At 32.6% G+C, this 22546-nt stretch overlaps 1 protein-coding gene across 2 annotated transcripts in view; it reads left to right on the plus strand.

The window, feature by feature from the left end:
* The window catches only part of Lipi (lipase I), a 68690-nt gene that overhangs the window by 41456 nt on the left and 4688 nt on the right, over positions 1-22546 (plus strand). For both annotated transcript variants that reach the window (XM_004842198.3, XM_013071420.3), the window contains 2 exons: positions 1220-1331; positions 8046-8222. In XM_004842198.3, coding sequence (XP_004842255.1) covers positions 1220-1331; positions 8046-8222 — 289 coding nt within the window. The remainder of the gene's footprint in view (positions 1-1219; positions 1332-8045; positions 8223-22546) is intronic.

The following is a 22546-nucleotide window of genomic DNA, read 5'->3' on the forward strand; positions in this document are numbered from 1 at the left end:
TTGACTAATTTTTTGTCTTTTTACCCTATAATGGCACAAATAATTCATCTTTTATTATAGTGACATGGGTTCTTCATGCTTTATTCAGGTATTTTTCTCCATCTATTTTCTCTCTGTTGTTCATATTGAATATCATATTCATTTTTCTTCAAATTCACTAATTTCTTCCTTCTTCACCTCTACTACTGAGCAAATCCAGTGAGTTTTGCTTGTGTTGTTTTCATTCTGCAAATGTATTTTGTTTCCTTTCAAATGTCTATTTCTTTGCTGAAATTTTCTTTGTTTCCTTTTTTTCTCCAAAAGACATAACAGTGGCTCAGTCTGTAATATCTCCAGTTGTCATACTGCCAGGAATCAACAGAGAAAGTCTGAGTGCCCATTTTATTCATAAAGTGGACCAAGTATACTGTCTAAAACTAGGCAGTCACTTTGGAATAAAAGGTGTTCCTTTATATTTTTATGTGTTAGAAATTTATGAAGACCAATCTTAATTCCATTTCTTATTAGTTTATTTGAGGTAACACTGAGAGTCAAGCATAAGGCATGAGGTCACTCCAGACTATTTAGCAGTAACATTTAACAGCTGGTATCTGCACTTTTTATATGTCTGGCCAAGTGTCAGAGCTTCTTTCGTAGCCCTGACAATACTGAGTATAATGGTGATTTCAGTAGCATTGCCTCAGACAGATATACAATACTAAATTCTCATCAAAACATTTTGAATAAGAGCTACTATGAACTTAATTTATTTAATGTTATTTAATTGCACAGTAATTTCTCAGCAGCCACTGTAACTGGGAATTATGATTTCAAGCAAATTTAGCTGGGATTATTAATCAAATTACTAAGAAACCTTTTCATATTTACCTTAGCTATTGTACTAACAAATAAATGTTGTTTCATTCATCTATATCCTGAGTTTTTTTTGGTTTTCAGACTAATTAGAATTCAGTAGTTATTGGCTCAAGTCATGACCATACTTATGACTGACTGGCAGGATTTTTATTCCTTATTTTAAAACTAATCAAACATTGACAAATACAAATAAAGCCACATTACTCATTGACTAAATGAGTGTCTCTGAATAATGTTATTTACATATACAAATGGATCTAGATTACATACATATGTGTGTGTTTACCTAAACAAAGTTTAGGTATCTACCCAAACAAAGTTTAAAAACAGTATGAGTGGCATCATGTATTTTTTTATGTTGTAGCCTATTATTTTGTTCTCAGTATAATTGCTCTGGATGAAAGTATGAATGATGGATATATTTCATTTAAATTATTAAACAAGCTTGGAATGGCTGAAAATTCAAGGCTCTATGAGTAAGTACTATTTGGTATTTTCTTTTTTTCATAAAGTAAATATTTGCTTTTTTAAGTGTCCACTTTAAAAAGAGTTCCAAATAGAGTAAAATTCCTATTCAGAAATTATAAAGATGTTAAATATTACAAATGTAATATTACAATATTACATTGTGTGTCATATTCTAGTTCTTTCATTCTAGAGAGGCAAATACTGAATATGGGTCTAACTAATTCATATCATATATCTAGTCAGTATAAAAATTACAAGTATAGAAGAAAAAGCCTTTTATTCCTCATCATTTGATTCTTGATTCCAGTGTTCTTCCTAATCATTTTGTCTTCTTAATTTCCTCAGTTTTCAGGCAACCTCATGTTCAAAGTGATGTAAATAAAAATCTGATGACATTAATTAATAGTAGAGTAACACACTTTTAGTATTTCAAAGAACCACTCCCAAGCACAAAGCTCCCAAATAATAGAGGAGGGATTTTTATCAGTCTTCTATTTGCTATTTTATGTATGTGTAGTTGTATATAATTTTTAAGATTGCCTAATCATTTCAAAGCATGTTTTCAGTTTGATTTACTTGAATGTCTATTTGTGTTTTTAATACATTGTTAGATGAGGAAATTAATTTTCTCTTAAATAAAAGAATGATATAAAGGTGTATGATACTATTAAAATTATGATTTCTAATATACTGTGCTAGACTTCTAGACAGCCACTAAGAAATGGAGTTGTTTACGAAAGGCTCCTATGTACTAGGGTGCTTAAATAAAAGATAAACTTTATTTTGCTGTGCTTTGACTTACACAAATTTGGTTTAAATTTTGACTGATTATCAGTAACCTTGGAGTATCAGGAGGCATAGTTGGTATTTACAACATTAACTGCTACTGCACTTTAGGTTTTTACAGTACCTGGACTGGGGAATTGACTGCATATAATATATAAAGAAACTTGCACCTGAATACATAGTGACACACACATTTATTCACCCATTAACTATGTACCAGGAAAAAATCCTTACCACTTATTTATTTGTACAATCAATGGCAGATATGTTTTTAAAGTTATAGTATTAACATTGAGTTTAATCTAAGACAATCAACTATAAAAAAGCACCTGTACCTCATGTGACATGCAGTTTGTATAGAAAATAAATCTTACAAAATTTGGACTTCACAGTAAAAAATAATAAAACACAATGTTCACGTTGGTATAAGTAATGAGAACCTCTGTATTGAAGTGAAAGAAAGATCTTCTATAACGGGATGCCCCGATCATTCCTAGAAATAATATCCTGGGTTAAAACTCAGGCAAATATATTTTTTATAAATTTTGAGATAAACGTATTTTAATGGTAGATTCCATAAATTTAATTTTCCTAAAGTTAGTAAAAACATAATGGTTAATTTAATGATAAAAAATGGAAGTACAAAAGTACCAGTTGTTCATCACCTTTCCCTTTTAAAAATTTCCCTTCTGTCCCAAAGAAGAAAATAAAGGAAATTAAACCAAACTTCCAATCCAAATTTTCACCTTCATCAAGGCCACTCTTTTATTAAGAGAAACTTTTAATCCCATTCACCTAATTTTGACTACTAATTGAATGATCTTTAAAATTATGTGTAGTTATATATAATTAGATATTATGCATGTATATTTATACATAAAATATGATCTTACTAGAGTCTTCCTAGAAATATGCTTTATCTTTTGAATTAATTAACTTTGAATACATTGTTGATAATTAAACTTATTCAAACATTTTACAAAATACTGAGACTCAAACTAAAAGACAGTATTATTTTCTGAAGGAGATCCAACGTATTGGAAGACACTAATGTATAATTGTATCTCTGTGTAATAAATTTTGTGATAGAATATTATTTAATGGACTGGCAGAGCACAAAGGAATAGCTAGGAAGCATTTGAAAGTAAAGAAATGAAGTGAAGATGTTACTTTCAAATTCATAGTATTATAGTTTAGACGTAAAATTTTCCCTCAAAATTCTCACATGTTCAGAGGTGGAGCTTATATAAGGTGATTGGATCATGAGAGCTCTAAGTTAATTAATCCATTGATGAGATAATAATTTGATGACATTTTGAGAGGTGATGGAAACATAGGGAGTCGGGTCTAGTTAAAGGGAGTACATCCTGGGGAGATGAAATTGAGGACTGTATCCAGCCTCTGAAACCTTCTGTATGGCTCTTTCCTTTCTACTCTGCTTCCTGGCTGCTTGAATTAAGCAGCTTTCCTCTGCCATGCCTTTCTGTTATGATGTTTCTGTCTTAGGACCAGCTAAAATCTCTGAAAACTAGAGCCAAAATAAACCCCTCCTTTCAGTTGTGTATTTCAGATATTTTGTTGCAACAACATAAAAGTGGCTCATGCACATGGAGACAGAGATGCCCCTAAGAATAGCACATAGAGTACAGTATTAAAGTTGCTTCAGATTCTTCCAGGAGGCAAAGAAATTGAGCTTTGACTTACTTTACAACCATGTAGTGCAGCATGAACTATTGATACATTTTATTACACTCAAATTAGTGCATTTTTCATGAAGGAATATAAAGCATGGAAACATGTACACATATAATAATCAGCCTAAGCCTGTCTATTGATGTTATTGTTTTTCTATTAATAATTATTTGAGATTTGGACTTTGTTTTGGATACCAGGGAATCACATAATTTTAAATGTCCTTTTATTTTCCTCTTCAACTTTGAAACATTTTCTTACTGTAGGAAATATATAATATAGAGTAGAAAATAAGAATTACTTGTAATTATACCAACCATGAATAATCATATTTACCATTTGATTTATAATCATTCCTCCTCTTCTTTCTTGTCTTTCTCCTTTTCTTTCTCCTCTTCTTCCACCTTTTCCTGCTCTGTCTTCTTTTACATGACCTTGTGCACACATAATATGTTTTATTTACCAAAACTAGAATCTTTCTGAAAATTTGTTCTGTGTTCTTAGTTCTATACTTCTATTTTGTTGTCATTTTTCCTATATCACTACAAATCATGTAGACATTATAATATGAGGAGAAATATATTAATTTGTAATGTAGGATATTAAAGAAGACACATTAATATTGCATATTTAGGTTAAAATAGTACCCAAATGGATGAGTAATGTAGAGTTTAAAAGGAACTATGTTGGAGACAAAATCCTCAAAGGTTGCTACTTTTGTATTCATATGAAGAAAATGAGGGCCTAAACCAAGTCAGTGAAAGTAAAAAAGAAGAGTGAGATAGATTCCAGAGGTTTTTATGCTTTTAAATGTGCTCAGCTATCCAAGTGCTTGGAGACCTCTGCAACCACCAACAAGATGCAAAAGGTCTTGGCTACTGCTCAAGTTGATGGTAGGCCTTGATGCTATACACGTGGTGGTGGTTTTAGGCACATGCAGTATGAAAGCGTTATGGGGGTCAGGAAGACTTCTACTCAGATATCAGAAGAAGGCCCAGGAGGCCAAGAAATGTGCTTCTGAGAGGGCAGTTCATTAAGCCGTGAGTGTGAAGTCCAAGGTGTGCTGGAGACCCCTGAAAGTTGCAAAAGTCAGGGACAGAGAGCACAGGAGGAAACCTGCAAGGAATAAGCAACGCCAGCCCAAGAGAGAGAGGTCATGAGAGTTACAACCATTGGCAGTGCCATAGAGGAAGGCCCACCCAAGCCACTTGGAGTTCTTATCTTGGCACAATTTGCTCAAGGTGCTGGACAAGGAACTACAGGATTTAATATTTGCCCTGCTTCTGGCCTAGGTGTGCCATTGTTAGTGCATGCATGTTAGTAATTGTTACTTCTTCTTGTTCAGTTGCTCCCTTAACCAGTATGTAGTGGCCATCTTAGCCCCTTTTGGTCAATTTTGGCTTCCCATCCAATTTGCCAGAATGTAGGATTGTTACGCTTACTTCTTTTCAGGTTCCTGCTACGTTGTATAGAATATTACTTTCTTCCTTTGATTTCAAGTCTGTGCATTTCTTTTTGTATTAAATATGTTTATTATATACTCTATAGCATTGGATTTTGTTTCTTGATCCATTCTGCCAGTCTGTGTTTTTTGACTGGTGAATTGAGCCCATTCACATTGAGAGTTTTTATTGGTAAGAATTAACTTATTTCTGTCATTGCCTTATTTTTCTCTTACTGATTCCCTACCTTTCCCTTCTACTTAACTGCTCATTCTACATTTTATTAGACCTTTTGTCATTATTAGCTTCATTGTCTCTTTCTAGGATATTCTTCAGAATTTTTTGGAGTGCTAGTTTGGTGCCGATGAATTTTTTAGGTGCTCTTTATGATGGAAATATCTTATTTCTCCATCAATTTTAAAAGATGGTTTTGTAGGATATGTCAGCCTGGGTTGGAAATTGTATTCTTATAGGACTTGAAACACCTCACCTAAGCTCTCCTGGCCTTCAATGTTTGTGTTGAGAAGTCTGCTGTAATTCTAAAAGGTTTAGCTTTATAAGTGATTTGTTGCTTTTCTTTAACTGCTTTGAAGATTTTTTTCTTGTGGACTTCTCTTGGACTTCTGGAATTTTTACTCTGATGGTTCATGGAGAGGTTCTTTTATGATCATGTCTATTAGGGCTCTATATGCCTCACTATCTGTTTGTTAAATTCTTTCTTATTTGGAAAGTTTTCTGCTATTATTTCAAAACAGCTTTTTATGCTATTTGTCTTGTCTTCTGATTTTATACTAATTCCAGTTAATCTTATATTAGTCATTTTTGCATCATCTAGGAGCTGTTGGATCCATTTTTCATATTCTTATCGTTTTTAAGGTATCTTATTAATTTAGTCACTGACATCAGCCCTTTCTTCTATTTCTGATGCTTTGTCCTTACATTGGTTACTTCTGCTGCCCATGCTTTTGATAGAAGTTTTAATCTCTTGAATTTCTAATCAAAACCTTTTTATGGACTTTAATTTGTGTCTATGCTGATCATTCATGTTTTGCCTTGTTTTGCTTAGCTTTGCTAGTTTTTTTTCTTACTGTCTTCTGTAGACTTGCTGATCAATTGTTTATTTGGCTCAATATTTTATTTCTTATATTTCCTGTCAGCTTGCCAAATGCCATATTGATATATTTTGCTATCTCCCCTTATATAATTTGAAATAATTTGGGTGTGTGGCTTTTGGTTTTCTCCCCTTTGATGTTGCACGGATCAACTTTGGGGGATTTGGGAGTTTTCAAAGGCAATTCTTTTGTTTGGCTTTTTTTTTTTTTTTTTTTTGGTACCAGGGATCAAACTCAGGACCTTGTGCTTGTGAGGCAGGTGCGGTGCCACTGAGCTAAATCCCCAGCCACTGTTTGCCTTTTTATATTTCTTTTTTTGTTTGTTTGTTTTTGTGTTGTTTGTAGTGGAAAACCCCCTTGTTTCTAGTATGGAGACTTCTTTGTTTAATGTCTGCTTTTCAGACATTTTTGCTAACCGTTGGCATTTGCCTCTGTTTTGGTTCCAACCACTTATATTTAATTGGGATGGGAGGTTGAAGCATATTTCACCCAGTACACAGTTCTCCAAGAATAGCCATGAATAATAATAATAATAGTATTAATAGCAGTATTATTACTACTACTAATATTATTATTGGTATTCCAAGCCAATCCAGATATTGACATCCCAAGAAAACCAATTAATTTCTATAGCTAATGTCAATTTGTTATAGTAAAAAAATGTTAGCATCAGTTATAGCATTAAATAAAGACTGAGTATTTACAGACCCTAAAGGGCAATAATAAGCAGTACCCTTAGCCATACAAAACATCTATAATTACTGTATAAACAGTAAGACAAACCAACTATTGGCTTACTATAGGCCTACAGTAAATATCTATTAAATAGAACAACTTTACCTTTACTCACAAGAGAACAGTATTCAACAGCAATAGTGTAAATTTAACTAGCTATTTAGAAATTCATAATGATTAGTAGTTATATCAGTAAAGGTAGAGTGGGGTTGGGAACCAGAGAATGAAAAAAGCAAAATTTGAGAAATTAAATAATGGGATATAAGAAAGAAAAACAGTAAGAGAAAATGTAAGATGAGGTACTACTGAGGACTAAAAGGAAATTCATTATGATAGAGAACAATTGCAGAAAAGAATGAAGAAGAAAGAGAAGAAAAAAGATAAACAAATAGAAAAATACAGCAAATAAAGATAAGAAGGAAGAGCAAAAAGGTGAAAGGGGAAAAGAGAAAAGGAGAAAAAATAAGTTAAAAGAGGCAAGAAAATGGAGAAAAAAACTCAGTGAAGGAAAGAAAAATTAATTAAAAAATAGAAAAAATTTTCTAATAGATTGAGTAAAAAAAAAATTGTACTTTTAAATTAGTGGCTTCTTTCCAAAATACACACCCTGGGGCAAGTGACAATGGCTGCAGATACCAATTCCAGAACAGAACTGGAGCCCAAGCCTGGAGCAGGCTGAGATGGAGACTTCGAACACCACGGACAGGAGGGTTCTGGGGACACCACGTGATCATCCCCAAGTATTTCTATATGAGAAGGCATGAGATGTTAATATTATTTTTCCTGTTGTAAAATAATACTTAAATTACATTACTAAGTACTTTAACTTACATTTTGTTTGGGCTTTCTCTTTGGGATTGTTCTATCTATCCTGCCTCATTAGTATCATATTGATTTTAGAATTAAAGTAAGTTAAAGTTATTAATGTATTGCATGTGACAAATTTTCTCCTTAGGAAGAGCAACCGATTTTATAAACTTCAAGAAGTCAAGATTCTTGCTCAATTTTTAAATGATGTTGTAAATATTTCAAGCATTGTTTTGAGGTATTTCCAGAGTTCAAATTTCCAATGTCCCACAAGCAAACACAGGATTCAGCGTCTCATGTTAAAATCACTTACATATCCAGAAAGGTAATAAAGTGAAAAAATTTTCAACATGTGATTTTAAACTTGAAAATATTGCTTTATTAAATTGGTTTAAAATGCATGTATTCAAATATATTTATTGTTCATTCCAGAATAACTTATGCAGAGATATTAGAATGTCATAAAAGTATAAAATGCATTTTTTGGCTTGCCTGAAATTTATTTTGGAATAATGTTACCCAAACAAGAACAAAAAATATGATTACTTCATAAGACACAACAGAGGTGAAAAAGTGAGATAAATGTGTACCTTGGATATTTCTAAATAATTTCTTACATATACTATATATTCATATAGTGTTTGAAATTTCTTATATATAATCCTTTAGCTGAAATCCAATAGCTAAAAACTCTATAATGAAAGCATGCTCACAGAAGACTGGTGACTTCTGATGATCTGCTGATCATTTCTTTCTCTCAACTTCATTACCTTTTAGTTGTGATAACAAGAAAGTCTGTTTTAATCTTCTATACCTATGATTCTACAGAGCATTGAGCATTTAGTCCCAAGACTACATATACAGACATGAGGAAGACTCTAGGGTATATACCATGGCAGCATGAAGAAAAACTGGCCCTGTACACATCACTTTTATGGTTTTCTGTCTTGCTCTGTCAGTTATAACATAAATTCTCCATTCATATTAAAATATGACATCATCATGACAGCCTGAGACCATTGTCTTGAACATAGGTAACTCTGAAAGCATTTCAATCCATTTCATAAACTGTTCTTTGTTTCATGTCCTCATGACCAGTTTTCATTGTCCTTGTGGTACTGAAATACATATTTGCTACAGAGGAATTCACATTTCCATTAAGAATAATCCTATCAAAGTGTGAAGGGTCTATTTTATATGTTGCTCATTTGTCAGTTGGAATATGTGAGTTGTTCTGGTAGTATCAGCTAAATGCCAGTTGAAATTGTGTTGTGGATGACTTGAAATCTCTTCTTTAGTTGACTGTGATGCTTCCTTTTTGTTTCTCTTTATTTCCTTGTATTTATATATTTGCTTTTTCAATTACCTCCATATAAGTATCAAACATATTAAATAAGAATTTGTGGTAATAAAAATAATAAATGATAAGAACATACATTTAGATGAAGTTTATATCAACAAAGAAGTTGAGAAAAATTTTTGAAGTATAAGTCATTTTACAACTTTTAAAATGATAATGCTTAGGCATTTGAAAGTAAACAAAATGTCATTATGATGACAAACATCCAGGGATAATTTCATTGTCCTTTGCCTTTGATAACAATGCATGCCAAAATGCCAAAATAAATGGACATTTTTGGCAGGAACATTTAGCATTATCATTGCCTATCAAAGTACATAATGGTATGTAGAAAAGTTATGCTTTAAGGATATAAGCTGTAAGCATTTTCAGCTTTCAACAGACTTCTGTATTTATTATTTTTAAGATACAAAGACTCAACTACTTATAAGAGTAGAAATCATGCTAACAATTCCCCAAAGGTAGGGAAAGTGAGGGTTAGAGCACCATTATATTACCCTGGTCCAGTGGAGGAGAACCTATGGCATGCATGCTGCAGCAGGCTGCTTTGATCATTGAAAGCTCCACAAGGCTTGCCTTCACTGCCTAGTCTTTCCTCATCCCTTTCTGAATGTAAAGACGCTGGGTGTGAACAAAGAAGTCTAAAGTTTGTGGCTTTGCACCTTTTGTTTCTAGAACTTAAAGGATTCCTGTTGCCCACCAAAAAAGTATTTTCCAAATGATATCATAAATGGAAAAAGAACCAGTATATCCTCCTCAATCCAGAAGCTGCATGTAGTTTAAATCTTGGCAGAAATTTATTTAGAATATTTGCACACATAACAACATACAAGCTCAAGACATGCAAGAGAAGTTTAGTCCCAAACATAGGGAAATAAATAAGAACCAAGAATAATCTATTCTTTATATACATGGACAAATACTGGGGTATATAGTCTTCTTATCATTCAAGCTCAAATGAACAAGAAAAATAGAGCACAACAACAACAAAATTGTGCATAACTCACCGTGAAATAAACAAATAAGAAAAACTTAAAAATCTAGTTTTAAAAATAAGGGTCACCTTTAAAATAATTTATTATAGAAGATAATAGGCAGTTACTGAAACATTGCTCAGTGTTCTAAACAATATTTAGGAAAAGAAAAACCAAGGAAAGAACAAGTAAAGAGTAAGATGATAAGACAACAAATTGCAAAGAGACTTAGATTAATTAAGTAACTGAAATCAACATCACATTTGATATTAACATTAGAAGCAATAGATTAAATAAATAATATAGAAAATACATTTTTAATTACCTAATAAATAAGATGTAAGTCATAGAAAAGATTAGTTAATAGTTATGGAGGAAGATAATTGAAATGCAAATGTGGATACCAGATGTTGCTAAAGAGAAGAATAAAAGAACTAACTGCAGATGTGATAAAAGTACTCAAATGAAGAAGATCCAGATCTCAAATCCAAAGAATAAATTAAAAACCAGAAAACCAAGAGACCAACATTTAAACCTATCTTTATAAATTTTATTTAAAAAATTTGATGATAGATTTCTGCAAATATTCAAAGAAATCTTCAAGGCACAAAAGATTGAATGTTGTAATAATGATTCTTCCTAAATGCACTAATAAAAATCTAAAGGAAATAATACTTGATCCTTCCTAACTAATCTGTAAACAAAATACTAAGATTAGCCAAGAAAGCTTGAAAAATGAGTATAATACTTGTAACATTAAATTTGAAAATGTAAGGCATACAGTAATAATTTTTAAATGTTTGATAATGGAAGGGGAATATAAACACAGTTTAATGGAATAGATGGAAACCTACCAAATAAAATTATGTAGATGATAAAAAACATGTAAGTAATAACAGTATTCAAAATGATTAACATGTTAAAAAGAGTTTGACACTTTTCTATCACATATCAAAATTAGCCCTAGATATAGTAAAGTATTAAATTTGAACTAGTAAACAGAAAATTGAAGGCAATAGAAATATATGTTTATATTTGCACTAAATGAAAGCTGAAACAGAAAACAAAGATGTTAATCAATTTGGTTACATAAACATGTTAATCCCTAAATGAATGGCTATTGAATGACACAGTGGAGATATAACTACATTAGCATAAATCAGTTTTAAAAATTAAAGAAACAAGTAGTTAATGGTCATATTTCAAAATGTTTAATCCTAATAGTATTCAAATAAATTAAAATTAAGGCAATTAAAATTTAGACAAATTAATTTCCAAGTTGGAAAAACAGTCTGTCATTGAAGTCATACTGAAATTATCATCCTGTTTTGCTGCCGGTAGGTGTGTGAAGTTGTATACATATTCTGTAACAAATTTAGCACACTATATAAAGAACTTTCAAATATTAATACTCTGGCCCATTATTTCTGCTTCTAGAATTTATCCTTCAGGTATGTAAAACAGGTAATGTTAAAAGTGTCATCTCTGGAGCCAGAATGCCTGTGTTTAAATTTCAGTTAAACTAACTGCTGTCTGGGTGACCTTGGACAAAATGATTAATCTTTCTGTGCTTCTTTCAGTTTCCTTATCTGAGTAATAATCCTAGTCATAGTCTACTTCGTAGAATTATGAGGGTTAAGTAGTATGAAGGAAATTTATAAAAGATAGAATATTTATAAAGGCTAAATATTACCCAGTATATAGTAAGTGCTATGAAAATGTTTGTTAAAAATGTCAAAGGAATGTGAAACAAGAACATTGAAAGTTCAAGACTAGCTTGAGCAATGCAGTAAGACCTTGTCTCATGAAGTCTTTTCCTATGCCAATGTCTTCAAGAGTTCTACCTAACTTATCTTCCAGCAAGTTTAGTGTTTCTGTCTTAATATTTAGATCTTTAATCCACTTTGATCTTAGTTTAGTGAGTGATGATAGGTATGGGTCTAGTTTCAATCTTTGGCAGGTTGAAATCCAGTTTTTCCAACATCATTTATTGAATAGGCCATCTTTCCTCAATGATGATGGTTGGCTCCTTTGTCAAAGATGAGATGGCTGAGCATGTCTGGAGTTGTTTCTGCATCTTCTAATCTATTCCACTGATCCTCAGGTCTGTTCCTTTGCCAGTATCATGCTGATTTTATCACAGTAGCTTTGTAGTATAGTTTCAAGTTGGGGATTGTGATACCTGCAGCCATGTCTCTGTTGCTTAGAATTGCTTTAGCTAGCCTAGGTCTGTTATGGTTCCAAATGAATTTTTGGATTGTTTTCTCTAGTTCTGTGAAGTATATTGTTGGAATTTCAATTGGCATTGCATTGAATCTATATAGTAGTTTTGGAAGTATTTTCACTATATTGGTTCTTTCTACCCAGGAACAAGGGATGTCTTTCCATTTTCTTGTATCATCTTCAATCTGTTTTTGCAGAGTGCTGTGGTTTTCAGTGTAGAGGTCTTTTGCTTCCTTTGTTAGATTGATTCCGAGATAGTTCATTTTTTTGGATGCTATTATAAAAGGAATTGTTTCCCTAATTTCTCTCTCAGTGAGTCTGTTATTTGTGTATAAGAAGGCTATTGTTTTTTGAGTGTTGAACTTGTATCCAGCTACTCTACTGAATCTTTCAATTAAGTCTAGAAGTCTTTTGGTGGAGTTTTTTGGGTCTTCTATGTAAAGTATCATATCGTCAGCAAATAATGACCGTTTAACTTCTTCTTTTCCTATCTTTATTCCTTTTATTTCTTTCTCTTTTCTAATTGTTGTGGCTAATGTTTCCAGAACTATATTGAAGAGGAGTGGTGATAGTGGGCATCCTTGTCTTGTTCCTGATTTTAGCGTGAAAGTTTTCAGTTTTTGACCATTTAGTATGATGTTGGCTGTTGTTTTTTCATAGATAGCCTTAATCAGGTTGAAATAAAGACCTTTCTATTCCAATTTTCTGTGGGGTTTTTATCATGAATGGGTGCTGGATTTTGTCGAATGCTTTTTCTGTATCTATTGCTTTTAAGTGAAATAAATAGGACACACGTGTAAATACCGAATAGTTTCACTAGTGTGAGAAACTGATAGTGTAAACAAGAGTTAAAATGATTAAAATGAATAATTGATAGTTTGAAATAGGAAAAAAGGTCCAAAGATGAAGGAGTGAAGGGAGGGGAAGGGGAAAGGAAAAGAGGGAAAGGAAAAACTATGAGAAAAGAAAAAAAAGGAAATGATATCTATGTAATTAGGGAAGGGTGGAGGGGGTGAAGGGCACACAGGTAATGGGGAAAAAAATAAGAACCAAGATATATCATATACAGGTACAAACACCCAATGATAAATGTAAATGAATTGTACACCTAAAGTGTACCAGTAAAATGTACCAATAAATTTTTTTTAAAAAAAGACCCTGTCTCAAAATAAAATGAATAAAGGCCTGGGCTGAGGTTCAGTGGAAAAGTCTTGCCTGGTATGCATGAGGCCCTCAGTTTAGTCCCCAGTAGTTTCAGGATTGTTTTGGAAATCTATATAATTCCTAGATACAATGAAGGCAGCTATTTAAATGAAGAAGAGCTGATAAGCTATTTTTAATTTAGAGAAAACAATGGTACAGATGTTATTTATGCTGAAATCTTTAAGATTTTATTTTTGTCTTTTAGACTAGATGCCTAAAATACCAGAGTATTTTGAATCTAGCAATTAGATCTGAACTCTGAAAGGTGTTAAAGGTAGCAGTTCTGAACAGGTTTGAGTACATTTTTAGAAAGCTTGTTCATGTATTCTGAAACTTTCCATTCTCGATATCCACTCTCCATTTCCTACCCCTCCCCTTTGGGCCCCAAATGATGCTCTCCCAGTCCAGAAAAATGTTGAGCAGTGGTACAGATAAAGAATCCCAAACTATGTCAGCAGGATGAGTTGCACATGTGTTTCTCTAGGGAGCATAAGCTATGCCTCACCCAAGAAGATTCTAATAGCTTTAAACGAGCTTTCCATGTAAGTTTATGCTACTAGAGTCATGGAACAAAAAGATTATTAACCATAGGAAGCTTTTGAAACACAACATTTACTTATCACATTATATTAGTCACCTTTCCCTTCACTGGGCAAAACACCTGACCACCACAACTTAAAGGAAGAAGGGATTATTTTTGCTTGTGGTTTCAGGGGATTCATCCCAGGATTAGCTGAATCTAAAGCAGGAACATTGTGGCAGAGGGGGGTGACGGAACAAAGCCTCTCACTTCACAGTGGTGGAGAAGCACAGCAAGAGCTGAAGAGGAAGGGTCAAGAACCAGATATAAACCCCAGGGTGGCATCTCCGTAACCCACTCAGACATACCCAGAATTGTGATTTACAAATCCCCTATGCATTACCCAAGCCAATCAAGTTGATGGTCCAGTTTGACTTTCACATATACTAGAGACAAGACATTTTTACTTCTGTTCTATTTCTAAAACTATTTGGTTAAAATTAAATTTTTTACTTATATTACATGTGAATTATTTTACGCTGGGAGTGGAGGCACATGCCTATAATCCTAGCTATAGTACTTGGGAGGCTGAGGCAGGAAGATAACAGTTTTGAGGCTAGCCTGGGCAATATGATGAGGTCCCATCTCAAATAAAACAAAACAATAACAAAGCAAAACAAAATAATTTTAAACTATTAAAAATTACAGTAAGTGACAGAAGTAAGAAGTTCTGGTGTGCTATGCAATTGAGTGCTATCTATAATGCTATCTATAATCTATTTCTATAATATAGATAATGAAAATACACTGTAGTTTTTAGAAAGCTAGAAGAAAATGTTTGAATGTTTTCACCATAAAGAAATAATAGATTTTTGAGGAGATAGACACATTTCTCCTGACTTAAACATTATGCAGTGTATATATACATACAGTACATGCAAGCATGCACACAGTATATGGAAGCATTACATTGTATCCTACAAAAATGAACAGTTTTTATGTACCAGTTAAATTTCTTCATTTAAATTAGAAAAGCAAGTCTCTCTTTAATTTTATGAAAGGTTGTTATGATGTAATTTTAGGTAATAATTATACAATTCTGCAAAGTAATCAAGAATTTTCAGGTTGTAATTATAAAAACTACAGCACATATATTTCAATTAACAGTTGTAAAACACAATTATAGTTATTACATGTAACCATTAATCCTGATATGTCAGTTTAATTGGATCAAGGAAGGCCTAGCCCATTAGGAAAGCAGGGTCCTGGCTGTGTCTGAGTGAGTCCTGGAGGCGTGGCCTGGCCCCTTCCCCCGGCACGGCACCTTTCCTTTGCCATGTTTCCCAGCCTCCACGAAATAAGTAGCTGCACTCTGCCAAGCCCCTCCAACATAAGGGTTCTGCTGTGAAACTTGTAGACCATGTATTGAATCTCCTGCAACCCTGAGCTAAATCAAACCTTTCCACCTTTAAGTTGTGGTTGTCAAATACTGTGTCTCAGATCAAGAAAGCTGACGAACACATTACCAAAACACCCAATCATTTATAAGAATGTCAATGAAATTTGTTTAAAAGTACATTACAAGCCAGATATGGTGGCCCGTACCTAATAATCCCAGCATTCTGGAAGGAAAAGGTGGGAAGATTGAAGATTTGAGCCCATTCTGCACAATTTAGCAACTTTGAGAGACCCTGTCACAAAAAATAAAAAAGGCTGAGAATTGGTTCAGTGCAAAGACCTTAGATTCAATCTCCAGTGCAGAGAGAAAAAAAGTACATTAAAAATGTGTATAAATCTATTTAACAATCAATATTTCTCATTCCTAAAGGACATTTTCTTTCTGTATTTCCCCATTTTTCTTTGCTTCCCTGATTGATGCTCAATTTAACTTTCTTTATATCTTTGTCCGTATCTATAAATATACATTTCAAGTGACACACTAACCATGATGACAATTATAGGAAACATTTATCAATTTCTTAAATAATTAAAAAATTGTTTCCCCCTTATTTTTAATGCCTCTGTGAAATTATGAGTTTCTTTCCCATTTTAATTCTTCTAGCTTCTTGTAAAGACCATATTTATTATTACTTTCTCAACACATTACCCAATTTTTACTCACTTCTACAACTCTGATAACTTCAATGATAAATACTCTCACCCACAAGAGTTTTTTTGCATATAGGTAGTCTCTGAGCACAATGAACTGAGAAATTTGGAGAAAGGAAATTTGTGTTCATTAGCAGTTTCATCTCATAGGTGGAATTTATTGTTGGATTCTTTTTGTCCCAAATTAAATTTAACCCCTTTACATTAAGGATCTAGTACATAAGGAAAGGTCTGTGATATTGACCAAGATATACCATGTATTTCATAAAACACACATGATATACAGGGAAATATTGTGTACCAGTGTTTAATAACAATATTTAAGCATGAAAGAGACATCTTTGATAATTTTTTATATGAGTGAATGGCTTTCTAGATAAATAATAGTGGATAAATTTGTTCATCATCCACTATATTCCATATTATTTTTACAACCCTTGTCACAACTCTGTAAAGTATTTTATTTATTTGTGTATTTTATTTATTTATATTAGAAACTCAGTGGGGGCAAATAACGTGTAAATTTTCTCAGCTAAGAAGTAACTTTACAATGATCTGAAACCAAACCTTTCTTGGAGTTTTAGATTTTGTTTTCTTTTTTGTTTTTAGTTTCTGTTATTTTTACTCTAAGTTTTTCACAGATTAATGTATGCAATTATTCACAGCAGAATCTCTGGTAAATTTAGTTCATATGTAATCCTTCAGCTAAGAGACCACTAAATACTTTGTTGTAAAGATATGATATAGTTGAATCATGAATTAACTTAGACTATAATCACACAATTTATTCAATACAATAGCTTCATGATTTACAAAGAAAGATGAACACAATGAACTTAACCTGTGTTACACTGGACTCAGTTATAAGCAGTTTTTTTCTAATTGTAAGCTAATGGCTACCTTGTGTTACATCTTTTGTGGAATATTAAATTTTATTATTTCTTTATTTTTGGATTCTTGTCTCAATGTTTGGTTTTAATAAACAGTGAATATCTATACATAGACAACTCTTTGCATTGTAAACAATTTCCTTGCATCAGGAAGAGGAATATTTTCACATCTTCCACCTCATCTCATATTTGCACCTTTATATCTGAGTGTTGGTGACCTTACAGTCACTGTTCTCTAAGTGTATTTCCTCTTTTTTAGTCATTTATTACAACAAGAAATGAAATAGAGGAAATATGTATCTACTGTTATATTCATCTCACTTAACTACTATTCATGTTTTACATGGACAAATGCTATAAAAAATACTCATTTATACATTAAGCCAGAAATAGGGAAAAGTCATCGAGATATATTCCAGAGCAAAATATAAACAGGTATGTAAGTTTAATTTTTGTGTGAAATCAAAACTATGGACAGACTATGCAAATTTACTAAATATTAAAAATTGGGATGCAATTGTTTCTACTTAGGTAGAGGAACTAAAATATGTTCTGTGAGTGTTTAGCAAAACTCTTAACATTCTTCTGGCTGGAAACACTAACACATGCTTGGATGCAAGTAGGCTGTAAATATAATTACCTAGATAATTGCTATAACCATCTAGTGAGTTTTCCTCTTTAGAACTGTCTACACAGATAATATGCAATTAATGAGAATTAATATTGCCAAATTATTGGAAACATGAATTATAAAAATGTGATGCCCTATAGTCCAGATTAAGCTGCCTATACTCAACAAGTAATTATCTTCCTGCAGCAAGTGTGATAAAGACTAGGGTAGAGCAGTCCTTCCAGGCACTTCCAGTAAAGTAAGGCCTTAGAACTTTGGATTTGTGGCAGAAATATGCACATCCGTAGTGATTTGGAATGACTTCTGGGAAAAAAAAAACTTTGACTAAAGCTACTTGAAAATAAATGTTACTATTAAGAAACATTTTCTTGTTTTTGATGTGTAGTTCTATGGATTTTATAAATGCAGAGTCATATAGCTATCACCACAATCAGAATTCAGAACATTTCCATCAGGCACAAATACTCTCTAATGCTGGCTTTTGGATTTCAGTCTACCTCCCAACCCACCCTTTGGCAACCACTTTCCCCGATTTTGCCTTTTTCAGATATTAGCCAAATGGAATTATGTGATATATGGCCTTTTAAGTGTGGTTTCTTTCACTTAGTCACACTGTTCCATTGCATAGATGAACCAAAAATTTTTATCCTTCCATCAGCTACCGGGCATGTGGTTTGTTAATAGCTTTTGTTTTCTATGAATAAAGCTATCATAAATGTTTATATATAGGTTTTAAAGTGAACATAAACTTTCATTTCCCTTGGGAAGATACGTAGAAGTGGGATTTCTGAATCATGTGGTAAAAGTGTGTTTAACTTTATAAGAAAGTGCAACACTGTTTTTGAAGTGACCATATACTTTGTATTCCTACAAGCAATATATGAGGATTCATTGTTCTGCAACCAAATGGCTTCACCAATTTGTTGGAGTTTTCTCTTTTTTTTCCATTTAGTTTATTTGTACATTTTAGGTATACAATACAGTTACATTCCTAATTGGGGTCTTGTACCTTTACATGTTGTATCTTGGTTCTTATTTTTTCCATATTCCCTTATCCTCCCTTAACCCCCTCCACCCTTCCCTATTTACAAAGACTTTGTTTCCATATTTGTCCTTTTCTCATATTTTTTCTTTTCCCTTCTTTCCTTTCCCTTTCCCCTTCTATTTCCCCTATTCCTTTAGACATTTTCTTCCTATACATTTTGATTCTTATTTACACTTTTAGTTTTTCACACCAGAGAAACTATTTGATATTTACACAAGTATGTACTATTTATTTCACTTAAGAGTATGGCCTCAATGTGCATCCACTTAGCTATAAATGTCTCTAGTTTCTCATTCTTTATGGCTGAGTAGTACTCCATTTTATATATAAAAAAATCACATCTTCTTTATCCAGTTTCCAGTTAATGGGCAATTGGGCTATTTCCAAGTTTTAGCTAACAAATTGTGCTGCTATAAACATGGGTGTGCATATATCACTGTGCTACGATTCTTTTAATTCTTTTGGGATGATACCCAGTAGAGGAAATGCTGGGTCAAATGGGACTTCCAATCCTCATTATTTGAGGTATCTCCATATTGATTTCCACAGTGGTTGCACCAGTCTGCACTCCTACCAACAATGAAGAAGGGTTCCTTTCTCCCCCACAACCCCACCAGCATTTATTATTGGTTGATTTCATGATAGCAGCCATTCTTTCTGGGGTGAGGTGGAATCTCACCTTGTTCATCTGCATCTGTCGAATGACCAGTGATATGGAACACTTTTTCATATGTTTATTTGCTGCTTTTACTTCTTTGAGAAATGTCTGTTCATTTCAGATGTCCATTTTTGAATTGGGTCTTTATATTTGGGGGGTCAGATTTTTTTTTAGTTCTTTATATATTCTAGATAGTAGATCTTTGTCTGAGGAACAGCTGGTAAAAATGTTTTCTCACATTGTAGGTTGTCTCTTAGCTCTTTTGATGGTTTGTCTTTCAGTACAGAAGCTTTTTAATAAGATGAGATTCCAGTTGTTGATTCTTTGTGCTAGTTCCCATGCTACTGAGGACTTGTTAAAAAAGTCTTTCCCTATGCCAATGTCTTTGAGAGTTCTACTTACCTTGTCTTCCAGCAAGTGTAGTGTTTCTGTTTTAATATTTAGAGCTTTAATCTACTTCGATTTTCATTTAGTGGATGGTGAAGATAGGGGTCTAGCTTTAATCTTTGACAAGTTGAAATCCAGTTTTTCCAACACCATTTATTAAAGAGGCTATCTTTCCTTCAGTGAGGATGATTGGCTCCTATGTCAAAGATGAAGTAGTTGAGTATGTCTGGAGTTGTTTCTTCATCTTTTAATCTATTCCACTGATCCTCAGGTCTGTTTCTTTGCCAATACCATGCTGTTTTTATCACAGTAGCTTTGTAGTACAGTTTCAAGTTGGGAATTGTGATACCCCCTGCCATGACTCTCTTGCCTAGAATGGCTTTTGCTATTCTAGGCCTCTTCTGGTTCCAGACGAACTTTTGGATTGTTTTCTCTAGTTCTGTGAAATATGCTCTTGGGATTTCAATCAGGATTGCATTGAATCGGTATAGCAGTTTTGGAAGTATGGCCATTTTCACTATATTGGTTCTTCCTAACCAGGAACGAGATATCTTTCCATTTTCGTATATCCTCTTAGATCTCTTTTTTCAGAGTGCTGTAGTTCTCAATGTAGAGGTTTTTTGCTTCCTTCATTCGATTGAGGTCCTTGTTGGAGTTTTCTTGCCTGCCTTGTTCTCAGTTTAGTTTTTCTAGTAGGTACGCAGAGACATCTCATTATTTTTCATTTCTATTTTCAAATGAAAAATAATGATGTTTTCAGCCCTTTAATTGAGGATAGTTACATATTTAATTTAATATGCTTACTGATATAGCTGAGTTTAATTCTATTATCTTGCCATTTTGTTTTCTGTTCTTCCATTTTTCCTCATCATCTGCTTCTGTTTAGATACATTGAATATTTTTATGATTCCACTTTACCTCTTTTGTAAGTTTTTAAGCTATGTATGTTTATCTTTGATTTCTTTGGGTTTTTATGTTGTAATATTTTATTTATCACAGTCTGCCTTCAAGTGAGTTTTATCAATTCACATGTAACATGCCAACCATACAGTAATATACTTCCATTCTCCCAACCTAGGTTTTGTTATTACAAATATTTTCCTAGTACATATGCTAAAACTCCATAGCACATTCTGTTCTTTTTGTTTAAACAGTCATTATATCAAAGAAATACAACTAATTAGGAAAAATGGTGTAAGGTTGCCATAGCTAGTATAATTTACCTTCTCAGTTGAAGTGGCCCCTTTAACATCTTTTGTTTTATTGTAGATATACTAATCATGTTTCAAACTATTGAGTGTCTGAAAAAGTCTTCATATTGCCTTCATCCTGAAAAATATTTCTGTGTATCCTTATTTAGTGCCATTTGATTATGATATGTCTTTTTATTTTCTTCAGATTTCCCATATTCTCATTACAATTGATTTATGATGAAGGCAATACAGCAACATTTTCAAGTACTGATAATAAAACATACTGTCATATATTTTCACATAAAACAGATTTGCTGAATGGACTTTGTGTATTTATGATACCTTGGGCCTATAGATTAATAGTTTTTTAAAAATTTAATTTCATTACCAAGTATGTCCTGAATTTCTTTATCTTGTGTCACTTCTTATATGGGGACTGTGAATTCTACTTTATTAGGCCACTTAAAGTTGTCCTACAGTTCACTGATACACTGTTAAACTTTAACTCCTTTTTTTTCATTTTGGATAGTTTCTGTTATTGTACATTAAAGTTCACTAATCTTTTCTTCTGCAAATTCTAATCTGCTATTAATCCCATAGAGTGTATTTTTCTATCAAACATTGTTGTCTACATTTCTGGAAGTTTGATTTGGATTCTCTGTAGTGCTAACGCCTCTGCTTAACTTCCTCAACATATGAAATACAGGTTTACTTACTATTTTAATGTATTTGTGTGCTGATTCTCATAATTTTTTTTTTTCAGTGCTGGGGATTGAACCCACATATTTCCACATGCTAGGATAGCGCTCTATCACTGACCTACAATCCCTGGCAGACATTGTGGATTTTATCATAATGTGTGATTTATGTATTTTGTATTATAATATTTTCCAAGTTTGTTTTAAACATGTTGTTAAGTTACTTATGGTCGTTTTTCAGGTCATGCTTTCAAAATGTAGTAGACAGGTGTGGAGCAATGCTCAGTATAATTTCAATTACTCTCAACACTTAGGTAAGACTCTTCTCTGCACTTTACCTAGTGACCTATGAATAATTGATTTTTCTATGTGACCCAGGAACAGTTTCTATTTTTGTCTCTATTATTGCCTAGAATTTTATTCTGAGTAACTTTCAAAAGGAATGTTAGATGTGGTAATATTTTGGGAAAAGGTCTTAGATTTTTGAAATAAGGAAGCACATATAATTCTTACAATTTAATGTGATATGTGAATTAAAATTAATAATTAGATTGCATTTAAAATTTAGGGAATTCACTGGATTTCTTACATTATTTTCATTAAAGTTTATAATTTATATGTTCATTTCTATGAATATGATAAACAAAACCTTAGAAATGTAATATTCAGTGTGCTTTTTGAGATTAAAAAAGCAAATATAGTGTTCTCATGGTAGATCAAAATGCATCAAACATTTTCTTCTGATTTATAAAGTTTTT

The sequence above is a fragment of the Heterocephalus glaber genome, unplaced genomic scaffold, assembly GCF_053883595.1.
Source record: "Heterocephalus glaber isolate CG9 unplaced genomic scaffold, H.glaber_assembly_v1.0 deba00000122, whole genome shotgun sequence".
Lineage (NCBI taxonomy): Eukaryota > Metazoa > Chordata > Mammalia > Rodentia > Bathyergidae > Heterocephalus > Heterocephalus glaber.